The 17,820-nt window shown below is 38.3% G+C and overlaps 1 protein-coding gene across 4 annotated transcripts in view; it reads left to right on the top strand.

Moving 5' to 3' along the window:
• The window catches only part of vps50 (VPS50 EARP/GARPII complex subunit), a 97,517-nt gene that overhangs the window by 70,166 nt on the left and 9,531 nt on the right, over positions 1-17,820 (top strand). For all 4 annotated transcript variants that reach the window (XM_040122249.1, XM_040122250.1, XM_040122247.1 and 1 more), the window contains 3 exons: positions 234-314; positions 14,141-14,289; positions 17,316-17,412. In XM_040122249.1, coding sequence (XP_039978183.1) covers positions 234-314; positions 14,141-14,289; positions 17,316-17,412 — 327 coding nt within the window. The remainder of the gene's footprint in view (positions 1-233; positions 315-14,140; positions 14,290-17,315; positions 17,413-17,820) is intronic.

Below are 17,820 nucleotides of genomic sequence, written 5' to 3'. Positions count from 1 at the left end.
TGTTTGTCTGATGTGTGTTCCTCCCAGTTACTCTTCCCTCTTTTGGATTAGAGTCGGCTAGAAGCAGAAAGTAAACATTCTCTTGTCTCCGACTAAGTGAGATGAGAGCAGATTTTGCCTTGTGTATGTGTGTGTGTGCTTTCACACTCTGCTAAAGTGTGTTCTCATAGAGGAAGGTGTTTGTGCACGGTGCTGACACTAACTGTGTGTGCATATATGTATCTATTCTACAGTATGAGTCATCGGGTCTTGGCCTTATAAGCAGCAGACTGAGAACCACGCTGAACCGGATCCAAGAAAGCCTCATTGACATGGTAAGAATGTAACTCTCTCTTGCTCTCTCTCTTTCTCCCTCTACTCTCTGTCTCGCTTTTCTCTTCTACCTACTGTCTTTCTCCCTCTTTCTCTTTTACCATTGCTCATTACCTCATTGCCTGTCTCATTTTCTGACACAAACATGCTCTCTCCACCACCCCCCCCTTGTCCTTTTGTGCCTCTCTTCTCTTTCTGCCTTCCCTCATATTTGTTTGCCCATCCACTCTATCCCTCCCAACCACATGTGTGGTCTTATTGTTAAGAGAGCCCATAGCACGTGCCGCCACAAAATGCATTATGGGTCATCATTATCTGGCTAGTGGTCACTTACACATTCACACACCTCCCTTTGTTTAAGTGGCCCCTCCAGGGAGGATGTGTGTGTTGTTCCATTAGGGCTCTCAATCGCTGCTCCCCTCTGTAATACTACATAGTGACAATTAGTCTGGTCCAGTCCACACTCTTCCCACCTTTTTGTCTGATAGTGTATCTTTCTACAGTCTGTCTCCTCTCTGTTATATGATTATATTAGTGTCATCTATCACTTCTGCCCTTCATTCGTCTCCATATCCAACAGTCTTCTTGGTCTGTGTTCAGAGAAACCAGCCTCGGACTTTCTACATGGTAGAAACATGAGTGAATAGCTTACTGAACTCGTATTTTAGTCATTCAGCCTTTAAATCAAATATGAATATTAAGAATCAGCAAGCCATTAAAAATGTAATCAGTTATCTACATATAAGGTATGTGTTGTGTACATTACTATTTAAAAGTGTCTAGTTCTGAAGTTTCAGAAATGAGATGACATTAGCTCTGCTTTAATTTCAGTCTAATATAAAGCCCAGAAAGCCCCTGCTGCATTGGAAAACAAAGAGACCGATATTGCTTATGCATAGTTAAATTAGATTTTTATCATATGTCACAAATTGTGACTAACGATAAACCATCAGCTCTGAAAATGAAAAAGGAAATGTATGTTTTTCCCATGTGAGATCCTGGATAATGATATTTCGTTTTTCATTTTCTGAGAACCTCTGGGACATTTTGTCTGTCTCTCTCTCGAATATCCTTTCTAATTTCATTTGTACATTTACGTCACACCAGGCCATAGGCCACACTGTTAAAATTTGTAATTATGGTTTTTTTTTTGGTTCTGAATCATTTTTGGAACTTTAAGACAAGCTCTGGCAGCTTGATCACTGCTTTGGACTATGCTAAGTTCTTAGTTTACAGTATGCATACAATATCAGGAGTTGTCAGCTGTTACTGCTAATAACAACCTAATGACAAGCTTTCATGGTAACCATTGATGGAAATCTCATCATTAATGTTTATTAGATTAGAATATAAAGTGAGGTGACTGGAACTGAATTGTTTTCCAATCAGCATCGCCTTTGCATGTAGGTATAATCAGCAGTTTTCCACAGAGTGGAGCATACACCATCTAAAGCACTTTTTTAAAACAAAGTATTTATTTGACAGTGCAGCATAATGGCGTTTCGCTGTGATAGCAGTGCTGGCTACTTGGACAAGGAAAAAACAAAAGTGAGAAAACCCAGAAAAAGAATAATTACTTATCAAAACTTTCAATTGCGTTAAGCAGTGTAATTCACCAACATTTTTAAGTAAGTAAGTAATTTTCTGGCTAAACTCTGGCTAAGCTCTGAGCCATTTTCAAACGTCAGACGGTCTACGGCTGACAAGCTCAGTGTTCAGCTACCTTCTGTGGAGAATATATTTATCCTCTGAACTGATCACCTGATCAAATGGACACGGGCAGACAAATGGACAGACTATGTGGAGAGAGCGAAAGAGAACAGAAGACATTTGTGGATTTCTGTGAGAGAGAGAGTGAGTTCTCTCAGGAGACAAACCTGCTAAACCTAAACCACATGCATGTGCACACACGCGTATCAGATGAGCGTACTCATTTCACTTTGCGGACTATCTCAGGCTGCCTGATTAAAAGCTATTTAAAACCATCTCAGAGGGAGGATACAGCGTCAAGCTTTGTAACTACACCCATCGTCTGTCTAATGTATTGGCAAATGCTTTTAGTCTGTCCTTTCACATATGCAAAACTATTTTAGCTCATCTCAATAAATCATTCTATGTTGGAAAAATGCCCTATTTTCCAAACTAACACAGCACTCCCTAGTTTCTTTTCTTTTTTTCATCTCTGTCTCGCTCTCCTTCTGCTCTTCTGTGTTTCACATCATGACCTGCACACGTAAATCTCATATACACACACTCTTCTATTAAAAGTATTAATACACATCGACTGTAAATACCTGTTTGGAAAAAAAAGAAGTTGATGTTTGTATAGCGCTCTCATTTCCAGACTTAATGTAGATTGTGATATATTCATTACTATTTATATCCAGATTCCATGGTTATTAGATTTTTCGACATATGGATTACAAATCCCCCTTTTTTTTTTTTAATATGTGACTTCACTCCATAATGAAAATGTGTGTATATTCACGCAGAGTAAACAAATGCACTCCTCCACCTGCATACAAATACACACACTCACACACTCCAGAGATTGCGGCTGGTTAGACCTCATTTATAAACTGATTATAAAGTTAATTGCACACTGCATTTCAACTGAGCTGCTGAATCCTTGTGGTTTTGTTCCCCTGATTTGCTGTCGCAACTGTTTGATTCTAAAACCAATGTGCTGGTAATGACTCATAGTCCCATATGAACAGTAGCGAGATTCCATCTCATCTCATCTCATCTCAGGTACAGAGTGGCTTCAGCTTAAATTGGGAGCTCCGTGGGGAAAAAGTAAAAGATCATCCCCTTGTTTATGTTCTATTTCTCTGCCTCCTGTATTCTTGATTACCTTTCTGAAACCTTGTCGCTTGACTAGATCCGACAGTTTTCATTTTGAGTTCTTCACTTTTGACTTTGAATATTTCATTTAGAATTTTTGGAGGTTGTGAGGTTAGAGAGAAACTTCTGAGAGTGGCAGAGATGTAATTGCCTTGTTCAAATATTCCACATTTTGCACAAAACACGTTACACAATGTTTAATCACATGTGCTGTCATCTTTACCTAAATTTGAAGCTCTGAATTGTTTTACTGGAAAGGAATCAGCTCTCATGTGACATACTGATTTTCCTACAATCCTTGCTTGAAAAAAAATTCAAATCCTTTAGTGATACAGCTTGGGGCAGGTTGGATGACAGTGCCGTATAAGAGTAATGCCATGAACCCCATCTGTGGCCATATTGTCGCTGCCAGAAAGTTCAGCTGTGACAGCTGTTGAGTTGTTGCTGGAGGCAACATTGTGAAGAGAGCTGACTCTGGCAACCTTTTTCAATGAAGGCCATCTCTGTCGTTTTGCTTGTCTCACTACATAAACCACTAGTATTTACTCTTTTCAATAAGTCAGTCAATTTTTCTCACTTATTTTTGTAAGTCTTTTTCTCATTCCTTTCATTTTTCCTTCACTTTTCTTCCTTCCATCTTATCTGTTTGTCCTATCGCCTCCTTCTCCTCCGCACGTGTGTCCCACTGATTACATGCCTCTCAACTCTCAGCACAAATAATTGCTTGTATAGTTCCAAATAGTTTATGTACAATGGCCTGTTTGTATGTGTGTTTATTTCAGTGTTAACCAATGGCCCAGGCAGGAAGATAAGATCATACACCTGGGAATTATGTTTGATTTCCTTTTTTTCTGTTTGAATTGAGTCTTACAATGGCTCAAGTCGACCCAAAATTGTGCGATGAGTTGTGATGAGTTGCTGACCTGTGTTTGAGTGTGCATATGCCTGTTTTTTGGGTATTCAGCTTCAGCGTAGAGTGGGGCTTAGGCTTTTTCAGACCTGGCACTGAAACAGAAATGAGGAGTCGGGTAATTTCCGTGATGCTGTCAATAATCTGGCAGTGAGGGTGCCTGCAGAAATGTACACAAAAACACACACTGACAGACAAGAAAATACACATATACCAAGAATTTACAATTTGAACTTTAACAAACAAACTAACACACACAGGTGTGTAGTCCGGCTCTACATAATTTCTACATTGAACACTGTTCATCCACCACATTTTTAATGCTCTCTTCCTGCCTTTCTCCCTGTAGCAGGGTGATAGTCCCTAAGCATGTGTTGTGGTTGTGGTTCGCTACACTGGCTTGGCACAACCAACACACTGGCGTGCTGCCCCTCCTGAGTGGAACTGGCTAATGTCACACACACATAAACACAGGATGCATTGTCTCATATACACACTACATGCTAAACGCAGTCATTAGTCTCTCACAAGGACACATCACTGTCCAGGCTGGTTTCTTTGTTGTGGCCTGCTGTCTCGCTCTGCAAGTAGTGCAACATGCCAAAGGGGGATGCCATTTGACAGGGATTATAGATCGTAATTGAGCTCCATGGTGTGCCTCTTTATACTGTAGTTATCAGGATATCACAAGTATTGATGTTTTGTTGGGGTTTCAGTGGAACACATGCACACACTTCACTGATAGGCCTAGCTGCAGGTCATGCTCCTCAACTGTGATGAGGAGACAGCAACTCTGCTTCCTGTCCGCAACTTCTGCCGATGATTCATCACATCTCTCAGTGTGACTCACATGGACATAGCATAATTACAAACTTTAATTTATATCTTTTCATTTGGATTGTTTATTTCTCTTTTTCCCAGCACCGTGCATTTCAGTATGGTTCATTCATTTTTCAAATATCTTAATTCAAGTACTTCAAGCAAGGTATTTTCTTCCTCTGTCATGGCTGTTTTGTCATCCTGAAAGCAGGTGAGCGGACCAGTAGCTACGGGAAAGAAAGTTGCCAGAGATAAGCTTAGAGGGCAATGCAGTTTTGCACAAAATAAATGAAGAACCTAATTCCATTTGACATTCATCTAATGAGAACCAAATTTCTAGTATTAGAGTGACAAAGAGGTGCAATAGGATCCACTTGACAGTAATTGCCCGGCAGCCAGTCCACTCAACTGGGCCATAAATCTCTATGGAATGGATTGGAGAGGAGTAAGTAGTCAATCATGATAGATTGAGATGCTTCAGCTGAGAGATAATTTTTCAACTCCCAGCTGGAAGCTTCCTTCATGACAAGGATGATTACAGAACTGTCAAGCTCTTAGAATTATTAGTTATTTATTTTACAGGAAAATAACATTTAAAAGTTGTCTTACTTTTAGGCTTGACTACAACAATCGAGCCAGCCCTATAATCATGAATGTCTGTGACTGACTGACTGACTGCCTGATTGATAAAGTTGGTCAGCTGAATGCCACGTGACTAAGTGCTGAAGTTACAACCTTGGCCGTTGCTCTTTCAAAATGAATTGGCTTAAAGTTTCTATTGCATCATCAGGGGGGTGTTTACAGGCAGTGTTGCTAATTTAGAGCTTTTGTCACTAGATTTACTGACTTTTCACACCCTTTTAGTGACTTTTCTTCACAAAAGCACCTAGTGACAAATCTAGTGACTTTTTGGACAAACTTATACAACTTTCCCTAGAAGAGAGTTGCCAGTAGAGTACTGCAAGCGTGAGGTCAGGCCTTCCCTTTGCAGACAGACCCTTCTATGCGTCTCATTCAATTGACTGTGTGGCAGCTGACACAGATGTGAATGAGCTTCTGACTTTCTCTCAGAGTTATCATTTTACAAGTGAATATAGCCGAAATCATAGCACAGCTGTTGTCTTTAACTTATGTGTATGATGTTTTTGTCAGATGGCATCGCGGTTATAGAATCACGATTTTAGTAGTGCAGAGCAGCAGCTTGGAAATGGCTTGGAAGTGACTTCTGGTTAACATGTAGTCTTAATGGGCTGCGTTTCAGTCACTATTTCATACTTGTTCCATTGTCTGACAACAGAAAAAGAAAAACATGTAAATGAGAACAGCTTTATTGGGATTTCAGATGTATGAAATTTCTGTATTACTGCACGGTTAAAGCTCTGTTTTTATTATGGGAAAGGTACAGGAGCCAAATTTACTCCTTTACCTTGATTTTGTCACTTGATTCCAAAACGCAAAGGCACCCAATTCATTCCAGTAGTACCGTTCGGGTGTGGTTTGATCCAATTTGCAGCTAGACCACTGCTGTCACATTTTGATTTTCAGTGAAAAGAGAAGACAAAAATACAGAACTCTCTCGTGAAATGACCAAAACTGTAGTAACTTTAGTAGATTATGTGTTCACGTCGAACAACATTGCTCACATTGAGAAGCTGATTGAAAAAATTTTTTTTGCAGTGCCTTCTTTTAATGTTGAGGACTGTTTCTTGTCCATCCTGTAGGTGTACATAACATTGCTTCACACAGTTTAAATGATAGACCCAGAAGACTTAATACCTAAAGGGAGATCCCATCTCTCCTTAGGTGTCTGCTGCTGCTGATAGAAAGGGCATCCCATACCCACCTCAAAACTACCTAAGGCTGCTACTTTCAATCGAGCTTGCCACAACAAATCACCTCATGGATGTGTGCAGGGAAAATTCAATAATAAAATAGATGCTCCAGCAGAGGTGGCCCTGACTCAGCACTTTAGAAAAACAGAATTTATCTGAGCCAAGTGAAAACCATGGTCTGCAATGCAGACTGTGGCTACTGTAGGCGTTATGAGGGAGCCAGTAGCTATAGTTTCTATTGCCTGCGATAGGACAATCAGTGCACTTGGAGTAGGATTGTTTGGAAACTGCTAGAACCAAGCTCATGGATGGTTTTGTGTTAAACAAAATATCAAAGAAGTGATGTTGGAAGTGCAAGTATGGACTGTACAAAGCTTTACTGTCACTTCTCCCTAAGGCTTTATGGGTTGGAGATCGCATGTCCCATGTGTATAACATAAAGCACAGTAGAAACTAATTTTATTTGAATCCTAACACACACATACACACAACTGTTTTAACCATCTATCCTCATCGAGAATAATTTTTACCCATGTAAATATCTCAGCCTCTTATCTTTGATGTGTTTGATGAAAAACAGCAGTGATTGATAGTCATCCAGCTACTGATGTATCCCTGTTTTTCAGTCTTATTCAAAGATTTGCTCTTGTCTGTTTTCAGATTCCTCCCTGACATTCATTTTTATGAGTTTTCTTTTCATTGGGAATTCCAGGGCTTAATTTCTAATCGTTACACAAGGGTAGATAAGCTCCCTGGCTTTGATGCTTGATGTCTTCATACTTAGCAATGTTGTTGGTCCACATGGGGAAACCATTTTGGCATTAATACTTCACAAACAGAAACAAAACTTGTTTTCCCTTTTGCATTCCCTCAGAATACAAAGGTCCTTAAAGACAGTGAAGTTGATGTTTTGGCAAACTGCTCTTCCTCAACTACTGGATGTTAGTAAAGGTATTATCTTACCGGGTCAACTGTAAATATGAATGAATGAATGTGTCTGCGAAATCTTTCCTTGCAAAAGGAGTTGTTAAAAGCTGCTTCACAAAACACCATAACTCCTAAGGTACTCTGCTTGTTTGCTACCTCATAATGCTTAGGAAAAAAACACTGTTGAAATACTCATATAATAATCTGGCAATATCATAACTGATCTCAGAATAGTGGAAGCTGAATCAAGGAAAGCTTGACAAGCACACTTGTCTGTAGCTTTCTATAGCTAGTCACCTGTCAAAGATCCCAGGATTATCCACAATAGGCACGTGCAAATGCGCCCCCCCCAATAGATTAATTGAATGGCGCTAATTTAAAGAAAGCCTATCATAAGTCTCTAAAAAAGCAATTACAGGCGAGATGTGGATAGCAATGCAGCTGTATTTTTAAAGGATATGCTCTGTGTTTTGTAACTGTGGTCACCAACTACAAATTTCAATAACTTGATTCAGGATCTTTTATCAGTGGACTGCTTTTTGTTCCTCTGTGCCGCTGTTGAACAAATTGTGCCCTGCAGTGCATCCTCCGTGGAAGATGCCAACCTTGTTTATTACCTGAAGGGCTTGAAATTAACTTTTGGCCTCCCTTGCTAAAGTGGCTGTTGGTCTTTAGGGTAACCGGCCTTTCAAAATTTCCCAAACCAATCCATGTTTTTCATGAAATGCAGGTTAATACAAAGAGTCTGTAAATGCTTTTTTTCAACTTTTTTGAGTCATAATTTGATTACAGACTATGATTATTCTTTTTGTTCTTTTTGTAACTAAATCAATTGGGTTATTACTATCAGATAGTTAAGAAAGCGTCATGAGCTGTTCTATTTTATTTTTGAAAAACTATCAATTTTTTGGTGAGTGATGACACATGAGTCAGTAAGCGATAAAGAGAAAATTTGTACCTCTTCAGTTCAGTGATGTGGAGGCAGCTTAATAGTAGATGACATGCGTATAGTAGTCATGGTGACTTAGGGGAATATTATTACTTTCCATACAGCAATTTGTCTGTCATTGTTTGCCATGGCTCACCACACTGGTTATTGTTTGATGATTTCATTTTGTCTTCTGTTTTTGCAGGGGTCACTCAGTGCCCCAGGTTCTTTGTTGGTGTTAAACTCAGTCAGAATTTGTTCATCATTTAAGTTAGTGCACTGCAGTGAATGTCTTAAATGTGAAATGAAAACAAGCATTCGGTATTTAACTTCTCATAACCTCCCAAATTGATGTCAGTCGTATAGAAAGGAAGCTGCCTCTGGCTAAAAATGTCCTCAGAAATGTGATTTGTGAATATCTGCTTAGTAAGTGTGTTCTCAGCATTTGACTCTGACACTGAGCCTGCTCTGGCAAATACAACAAATGCAATTTGAGAGCAGTTCGTTGGAGAACTGTTTTATCATCCTTGGATGCACATGATGTATTTTTTTCACAGAGGAAATAATTCACATGGTTGTCATAATAAACTCAGTGCAGCATCTCGTAACCACTAAAACGGATTTATGTTAATTCTGCATTTGTCAGAACTTTGATTTCTTTTATTCTTTTCTTCTTCTCATTGTGAACAGGAAACTATTAACAATGAATTGATTCTGGAAGGGATTTAATATCGACTGATGATGACCAAAACCTCAACTTGTCCATCTTAAACATGTAGTCACTGAAATGTCAATAAAAAATAGTGAAGAAAATGGCATCACAACTTCCCAGAGTCCAAGTGGATGTCTTAAAATGTTTTGTTTGTTCAACCAAAAGTTCAAAACCCAAAGATATTCAGTTTACTCTGATATAAAAAAGAGAAAAGCAGTACATCCTCTCGTTTGAGAAGGTGAAACCAGAGAATGTTTGGGATTTCCCACTATTTTTGCCTGAAAAATTATTGAAAAGATAATGAAATTATCAGAATAGTTGAGTGTTATTTTACTTTGGATTGAGTTTGGATGAATCAATCCATTGTTTTAGCTCTAATATTTTCACCAAATTAGATTTTCTGTGGTTTATTAGAATATCTATTTACACTACTACGCTACACAGTATAGTCACAGATAGATACTGTAGAAACATTTATAAATACTCACTATGCCAGAAATTTTATCAAAATTGTTCAGTGGTCATTCTGGTACTAATCATCTTACAGCAAACATTGAAAATCACCACTGACCAAAAATGATCAGTTTATCATTATGGAAAAGGAACTTTACTATTTATCTCAGTGGGACAGCAGAGAAACTGCTGTTCAGGTTTAAACTCCTCCTAAATATCTTCAGCAGCTGCAAGATGTAAATCAACCGAAGTATGACCTCTTCACCTTAAGTCATGCTATATGGAAAGTTTTGCTTCATCCCCTGCTCCTTGTATGACTTTGAAAAATCTATTTCTGATGCTGAATTTGTCCAGTATGACATTCTTTTGCAGGCACTTGGAAATGCAGCTGACACATGGAGATACTTTACTTTTATCTTGCTGCAGTCATTTGTCATTTTGATGGAGTGTCATCATAAAAGTCAAATCATAATTCCTTCTGCGGTCATATCTTTGAGGATATCAAATAAACAATTTACCCTGCAGTTGATTAAAGTAGGTCCATAATGATGACCGAAGCATTGATATCTTTACATGTGAAGCTGTTTTTAGAAGCTTAAAACATAAAGTTAAATATTTACGTGTTTCAGTGATGAATCTTAGGATTTCAGCAGCTGCATTTTGTTGCATTTATGAGACTATAGACCATACTGTGTTTGAGTCATAATTACCAAAGGATGTAGACGACAATTGAGCAAAGAAGTTTAATCTCTAATTTGTTTTTTATTTATGGGAAGAAATAAACTTTATAATCTCAGCCTCCTCTACATTTATTTGCAGATTAAAACAGGCAGAAGCATTTAAATTGTATTTGGGTATTTGTATGCATTATATTAACAGGCTAGATGTCTTCCCAATTATCAGACATGATTTTCATGTTTATCCCCAAAAATCCTTTAAATATTCAGAACCTTCAAAGGGCAACAATAGGAGAAAGGGGAAATTATGTTAATGCAATTCCATCAATTCATGTTTGCCATTTTGAGCATATAATGATAGTAGCTCAAGCATCTAATGAACTAATAAACATGAAGTTGGTACTCAAGACCGACGTAGTATCACATTTAGTGTGAGAGTCAACCCAAACAGGTGAAGAGATAAAACTCTGTTAAGGTTTATCTAATATTGTGTTTGCACTCACTTTCTCACTTCAGGATTGGAAAAATCCTAAATGTCATGGATGTTGTTTGGTTTTCGTCCTTTTTTTATACCATTGTATTTACCTGAAGGATTTTGCAGAGTTGTAGGCAGTTAAAAATGGGACACGACTTTTCTCCCAACAGTCTTTCAGAAGCCCTCTTTTTCTTTTTAGCATAAAGTGTTTATGCTGCAGGCGCACAGTCAATGAAAGGTCAAGCCTCCTGTGGATTGATTAAAAATAGACCAAACGATACTTTGCTGTAATGTCAAACTAATGCAACTGAAGCTGAATTGATCTGATTCATTGAGAGGAGAATTTACAACAGCCAGCATGACTTTCAAAATGCAACCCAATGATAGAAGTTACTATAATGCAGCAGAATATGAGGGATCACACAATAAGGTTAGAAAGAGAAGAGACTGACCAGAAATCAGCAGCAGTGGTGGCCACACAGTAGAGGCATCTAGGGTGAGAAAAAATGTTCATAAAATGTATCTCCCATACCGACAGTTGGTTTTCAACTGAGTAACTCTTCATGTGGAGGTGCATTGGAGGCCGTTTTACAAATGAATTCCTGAGTACACTTTTTCTAGCCCCTGCAAGCACAGTGTTCCCAGCAGGAGGAGATCTAAAAGAAGAAACCAGTCCAAGACGTTGCTGAATTCAGAGAGTTATGAGCTATTTTGCCTTTTAGAAAGATGAGTTAAGGTACCACCCTTCCAATACTTTGAGTATTTTTTACCAAACAATTACAAACATACCAACTTATTTCCTTATCCATTATCTGCTGTTTTTCACAACATATTGTGCATATTTGCTTGTTTGTGTGCAAGTCTCTGTTGCTCCAGCATGTCACCCATAAAAATGGCCATGAGCCGGTGCTGCGACAGTTTTTTTTTTTTTTTATCATGCTCCAAATCTTAAATCATTTGTTGCATTCAGAAGTGGGTACTAATGGCCTTTCTGGATTAACTCCATAACCACTGCACGTTTGTCATGTTTATTTGCAGCGTTTGAAAGGTTGAGGACTGTCCCTGTTTCAGTGGCTTCAACCCTTCACAGTGAAATGGATTTCATCAGTCAGTATGTAAGATGTTAACAGATTTATAAATTATAACTGAAGGATAAAACTAGCAGAATAAAAATGTCGAGAAATATGGGAAATAGTAAATTTACTATTAATCTTTTAATCTCATCTGAGTGGTATTTTTATTTATTTATTTATTTAAGAAAGTTCAGAACAAAAACACATTTCCTGCATGCAGTGGTTTTTTTTGTAACATAACAATCTTAATAATAATCTTAACAATTTCAAGCTTCAGGATGTTATCGCATTATCAGTGAGAGGGGTATTGCCTCAGTGAAGCTCAGGATGCCGCAGCACATTTACCAGTATAAACTAATGTATACTTGAAAACATGAGCTGCATATGTAAATCCTAAAAAGCGTCAAATTAAGCACAGTACAGCTCTGTGATTAAATGATCAAGCCGATTAAACAAAAAAGTGCAACTGTAGTTTGGAGGCAAAGTTGTTCTCACTTTGCCCTGAGTTTAGAATAACTGCACTTTCAGCAAGTTAAGCTGTATACAGCCCAAGGTGTGGGTGTTTTGGTGTAGAGGAGAGTTTCTGCTGTGAATTCTCCACAGCCTCTTGCCAAAGGAGTGAAAGTCTGCAGCACACTAAGGATCAGGGCATGCTTTTTGTGCTTTCCTTTCACTTGGTGGTAGTGTTTCATTCCATTTAATGTCTTATTTTATTAATGTTTCTGACCTTTAATTAGTAACAGCATTTATACTTGCAGAGAGCTGCTCTTGGGAGAGATATATTGCACCATCCATAGGGAAGCCATTAGATTCCCTGCACTGTAAAAGTAGTATAATTCAAAAGGTAATCTTCTGAATGTGATAACATTTTATTTCAGACTAAAAACGGGTTCTGCAGCACTGAAGGTTTGATTGAGGTTTGATGGAATGCAGAGAGATAAGGTAGAGGTTTTAGAAAGGTTGGTTTTTTCACATACAAGAAGATGGTATTGTTCTAGCAGGTCTGAACCATAAATTATCCGAGGAGCTGCATACTGTGCATTTTTGTTCTGTATGCTGGGCTGTAAATATCTTATTTCAGTGAATAGTTGGCTGCTGGAGGAATGCGAGATGTCACTGTCTTACAACTTTGCACGTCACTGCCTGTTGAACAACACTGTTTCGTCTTCTTTCTACAAATTAACTTTCTTTCTAGTTTTTAGTGATGAAAACTGGAGATATGTAGGCCTGTTATGACACAAGCTTTTGTGTTTTATGAATTCTTACTCTCAGATTTTTGGATGGATTAGAGGTAATGTAGCCATTTATTTTAAAAATGTCCTTATTCTAAAATAGCTTGTTTCTACTTGGTGCAGTAAGAAAAACTGTCTACTGGTCATCTGGAATAATGGTGCTCATACACAATATTAGACTCAAATTGCACAGGAGTGGGGTATGCAAGTGGATGATACAGTACAGCATTAATAGCACCCATTCGTTCATTACCTGCATGATTGCTATTGATCTGCCAGAGGCTGCTTCAGGGGGGCTTGCAGCTGCAGTGCACAAAGCTCGACATGCCGTGTGATACATCATGCAATCCGGACATGCTTTATAGAAAATACTATGATCTGCCGTTCTGTATGGAATCTCAGTGGCTTTGTATGCAGATACAGAATATTGTCATTGATGGGAAGGGATTAACGTAGAAACTTTTCTTTTTCGTTTTAAGTTGTTTTTCACATAAAGGGATAAAAGGTTTGTTGGATGGAGAGGTGTAGTGGAATATATCAAAAGGAAGATAAATGCTAGCAGCTGAGGGGTGCTTAGTCAGCAGAATTCTAAAGTGTGTGTGCTTTGGATGTGACTGAGTTCCACAAGGTTGATAGAATTTCAGATTATGCTTACCTATCAGCGTACACCCACATTGTGTCTTCATTTTGCAAGGGAAAAGTTTGTTTTGTCAGGTTAACCGTAGAAAGCAACTGTAAGACAATGCTCTTACACAGCAGCTCTGATTCAGAAAACATAACAAAGCTTCATGGTTAACACTGATAGCTTCAAAATAATTACAATTTTCCCAATATCTTAACCAATGTGACCTCAAAGTGGAGCATTTGCACCTCCTTTACTTAACAGAAAAGGCAAATATACAGTATATGTATATATATGTATTCTGTCCACCTCTGTGTCTTCCAGGAAGCAGTAGGGGAGAACGCAGGAGTCCTAGGCCCAGCAGAGGACAGGAAGGAGAAGGTGCCCAGCCCCCATCTCAGCCAACTGGTGGTCCTCACCAGCAGTGGGACTCTTTACGGCCTAGCACAGAGGGTGGTGGCTACTGAGTCTCTGTAAGTACTCACTACACAACACTGCAGTAAAACCACAAATAATTACTTTGCAATGATGCTACTTGAAAAATTACTCCGCACGTTAAGTTAACATAAACCATGCAATAATTCAAGTAACTATAAAGTAAGCACTATAATTACACCAGCAGACAACACAAAGCAGTACTGGTGATCACTTGTGTGTCCGGCCAGAGTGACGTAAGTTGTTGGTTATGTTCATCAAAGCATTTTCTCTGATCAAGTTAACGAGGCTGGTTCTCGCTCAGTGTCTCGCCTCAAGGTGGTCATAATTTCATCAGACAGTGTTACACAGCCTGGCCATCAAAGATTTGCACTATGTGAAGTGTGTGTTTATGTTTGACGATGTTTTTCAGCAGTCACATCAATAAAGCTTGTTAAATTGAAAAGAAAAAACAAGGATTATTGAAATAGCAGGAGAGACAGAGACTTTTACCCCTTAATAGAATTCCTAGCTTTCTCCCTATAATTTACTATTTGTGTTAAACTCTCACAGTCAGTCTTACTGATTAATTTTCTCCTCTCGCTCCTCAGTCTTGCCTCTTTAGTTATTCTCCTCCCTGCCTCATTGTCCAATACATGAAAGCACCCTTATACATAATTAGGTCAAACTGTCATCAGCGCTGACGAAACTCTTGGACCCTGAGAGGTCTGCAGTGTACAACTGCTTCATAATGAAAGTCTGTAAACCAGGGGGCCCACAGATGACACGGCTACGAAAATGCTGAACAGGCTTACACTCTCAAAAAAAATGTTACATGTATCGATGGCAGGCAACAAGCTCAGAAGAATCATGAAAATAAAAGAGCTAAATTGCAGAGATAACAATATTTCTTGGGTAAAGTTTTAAATGAAAAGATTCACTGTGGAGAAAGGAGACAGACAAAGGAGAGAGTTTTTTTGGGCAGAACTGCATGAAAAGTTATTTGGTCAGAAAGGTTATCATTAAAAAGGGCAGCTAACTTTAGTGTGTATTGTGAGAACCTTTGATATCGTCAGCAGATGCCACTTTAACATCATCTTGAAAAAAAAACCCAGCTGCTCAGAGTTTTTCACCGTTAAGGAGCCCTGAGCTTAAATTAAAGATAAGAGCTCTGTGGAGTGGCCCTTTTGCTTTTGTTTGCCCTTCTGGCCATTGTTCAGGTGTCGTATTTATACAAGCTTGATCTGATAAGTGTGAACTACAGGGTGTGCTTTTTTTCTCCACACTGCACCATGTTGCCAAGGTAAACACAAGCTGTTCCAACCAACCTTAATGTGATTTTCTCTGCTCCATGAAAAGAACAGCTGTGCACTGGGCTCATTTATGGGGTGCTGGCTGTGTTTAATGTAGTGCTTTCAGATTCAGTTCTTAAACAGACAGCACTTATTATTAATTCATATTAATTATTACTTTTACTAGAAAGATTTCTGTTAGGCTTCTATACACTGATGTGCAGCATCCTTACAGAGGCAGAATCAATGTAGCCAGATCTTGAATTGAAATATAGTATATAAACTATTGGATAAATCGGCCATGCAGTGATTTATTTGGAAATCGCATACACCATACCTATGGCTCTTCCCTGAAAAACACACAGTTTAAAGGGGAAAAACATAATCCTTTAGTTTCCCACGCTTCTAAAATTTATTTTTTGCCTCAAGACAACACTGATCAGAATCATTTCGAGGAGGTTTCTGTGATGAGAATGGCTCATAAAATATTTCTGGTCATAGAAAGTGTAAAGACAAATGTGAGAGCTGATCATGCACCAGAATGACTGAATTTAACAACTACTACTAGTCATATTTATAGAATCTGTTTTTCCCTGATTCTAATATTCAAAATATAGATACATTTTCTAATTCAGATAAAATTTGTCAAGCTGATATATCGACCGCTATTACCTTAGTAGAAATGTAATTTTATATTTGTATGTCAGTCAATGAGGAATAAATTGCAGCACAGAAAATGTAAAAGATATGTTTGGAGTAATTTAGAAACAGTGTCACCATTACACATTTTTTTCCAGCAGAAAGAACCTTCTCTCGGTGTAAAATGGCCCTATCAGTTTATATTGTGGTCATTGTTCTTAAGTGTCATGTTATGTGGAAAAGAACAGACTATGGACAAATATATCACGATTACATTTTTTTAAAACTCCCAAAAATTGATATTGGTATCAGCGTTAAAAGTGTTGTTACTCTTACTTTCATCGGCAGATAAATCTTGTTGATTTGTTTTCTTCTCGCAAATTGCATTGTCCAATCAGTTGTGCTTTTGTTGACCTGGAGCTGTAAGGAAGTCGCAGTGTTAGCGGCACTGTACTGCAGCAGTCGTCCTCATTGAACTCAACTGTGAACTTCAGCCCACTCAAACCTGCTCCCTCAGTTTTTATGTAGTGCAACACTTCAGAGTCATCGATCAGTCCGAGTCAGTAGGTCTTTTTTTCAGAGTTGGATTCACAGAGGAATGAGGGTATGTGGTCTGTTCGCATTGATTTTTTTTTTTGTCCTGTATTTTTCTGTCTGCTGCTTCACTTGGTCTTTAAATCCATTCACTGTAAAAACTGCTGCCTGATTGGTTGGTGATAAGTGTTACTTTTCCTTGCGAGGTGAGACTTGAAGATTTCGAAGCAGGTTTTTGTTCCTAAGTAGTTTTCAGAACAATGAGCACAGATCCATTAAACTGTAATGATCACAGGGGAGAAATTAGATTGCTGCAACTGCAGAGGATGGTGTAGCTGTTTAAAAAGGACAAGTAACTGTATTGAAAGAACATTTTTAGGACAAGTGCAACATTTGCAATTCATAGAAAACATTCAGTGGTCGCAAGTGAGGTGGTCATCAATTCAAAATTCAATCAAAAGTAATATAAGCCTTTGGAAATAGATGTGTCACTCTTGAATAATAAAAAAAACAAGAAATGGTAATTGTTTTTGGTTATGTTATGATAAATTTTCAGACCATATTATGCCACCACTGTGCTGAATTAAATGGCTGGCTTTTGTTGTTTTTTAACCTCACAGTGTGTTTCTTGCTGAACAATTTGAGTCCCTCCAGTCCCACCTGGACACAATGATGCCTGCAGCCAAGAAGCCTTTCCTGCAACAGTTTTACTCCCAGGTATTGTAGACTTGATACACTTTCACCTTATCTCTAAAGTCGTGTCTGAGTAACTACAGTTACCATTAATCACAGTCCTGACCAAGTTGGGTGATACCAAGTTTTCATTGATTTTAATCTGATATCATGAATAATACTTAATCCTATGATACTATCAGACAGACAGTTTTAAAAGGGATAGATCAATTTAAAAGGGACACACATTCTACAGTAATTAAAACATACTGTACAGTGTCTTTCAATTGACGGGCTCCCTCCAACCACATTCCAGATGCATTCCCTCTTTTATTTGTAACCATTATTCTGCCATTTAGTTGTTGTTGTTTTTTTTTTTTGGAAGCATATTTCCCCTTAGAGAAAATTACTATGTAACTGCAACCCAGCATTTAGTCCTGTTCTCCATCAACA

Source organism: Xiphias gladius, chromosome 24 (assembly GCF_016859285.1).
Source record: "Xiphias gladius isolate SHS-SW01 ecotype Sanya breed wild chromosome 24, ASM1685928v1, whole genome shotgun sequence".
Lineage (NCBI taxonomy): Eukaryota > Metazoa > Chordata > Actinopteri > Istiophoriformes > Xiphiidae > Xiphias > Xiphias gladius.
The sequence above is the reverse complement of the archived record's forward strand: the minus strand, read 5'-3'. Positions and strand labels throughout refer to the sequence as shown.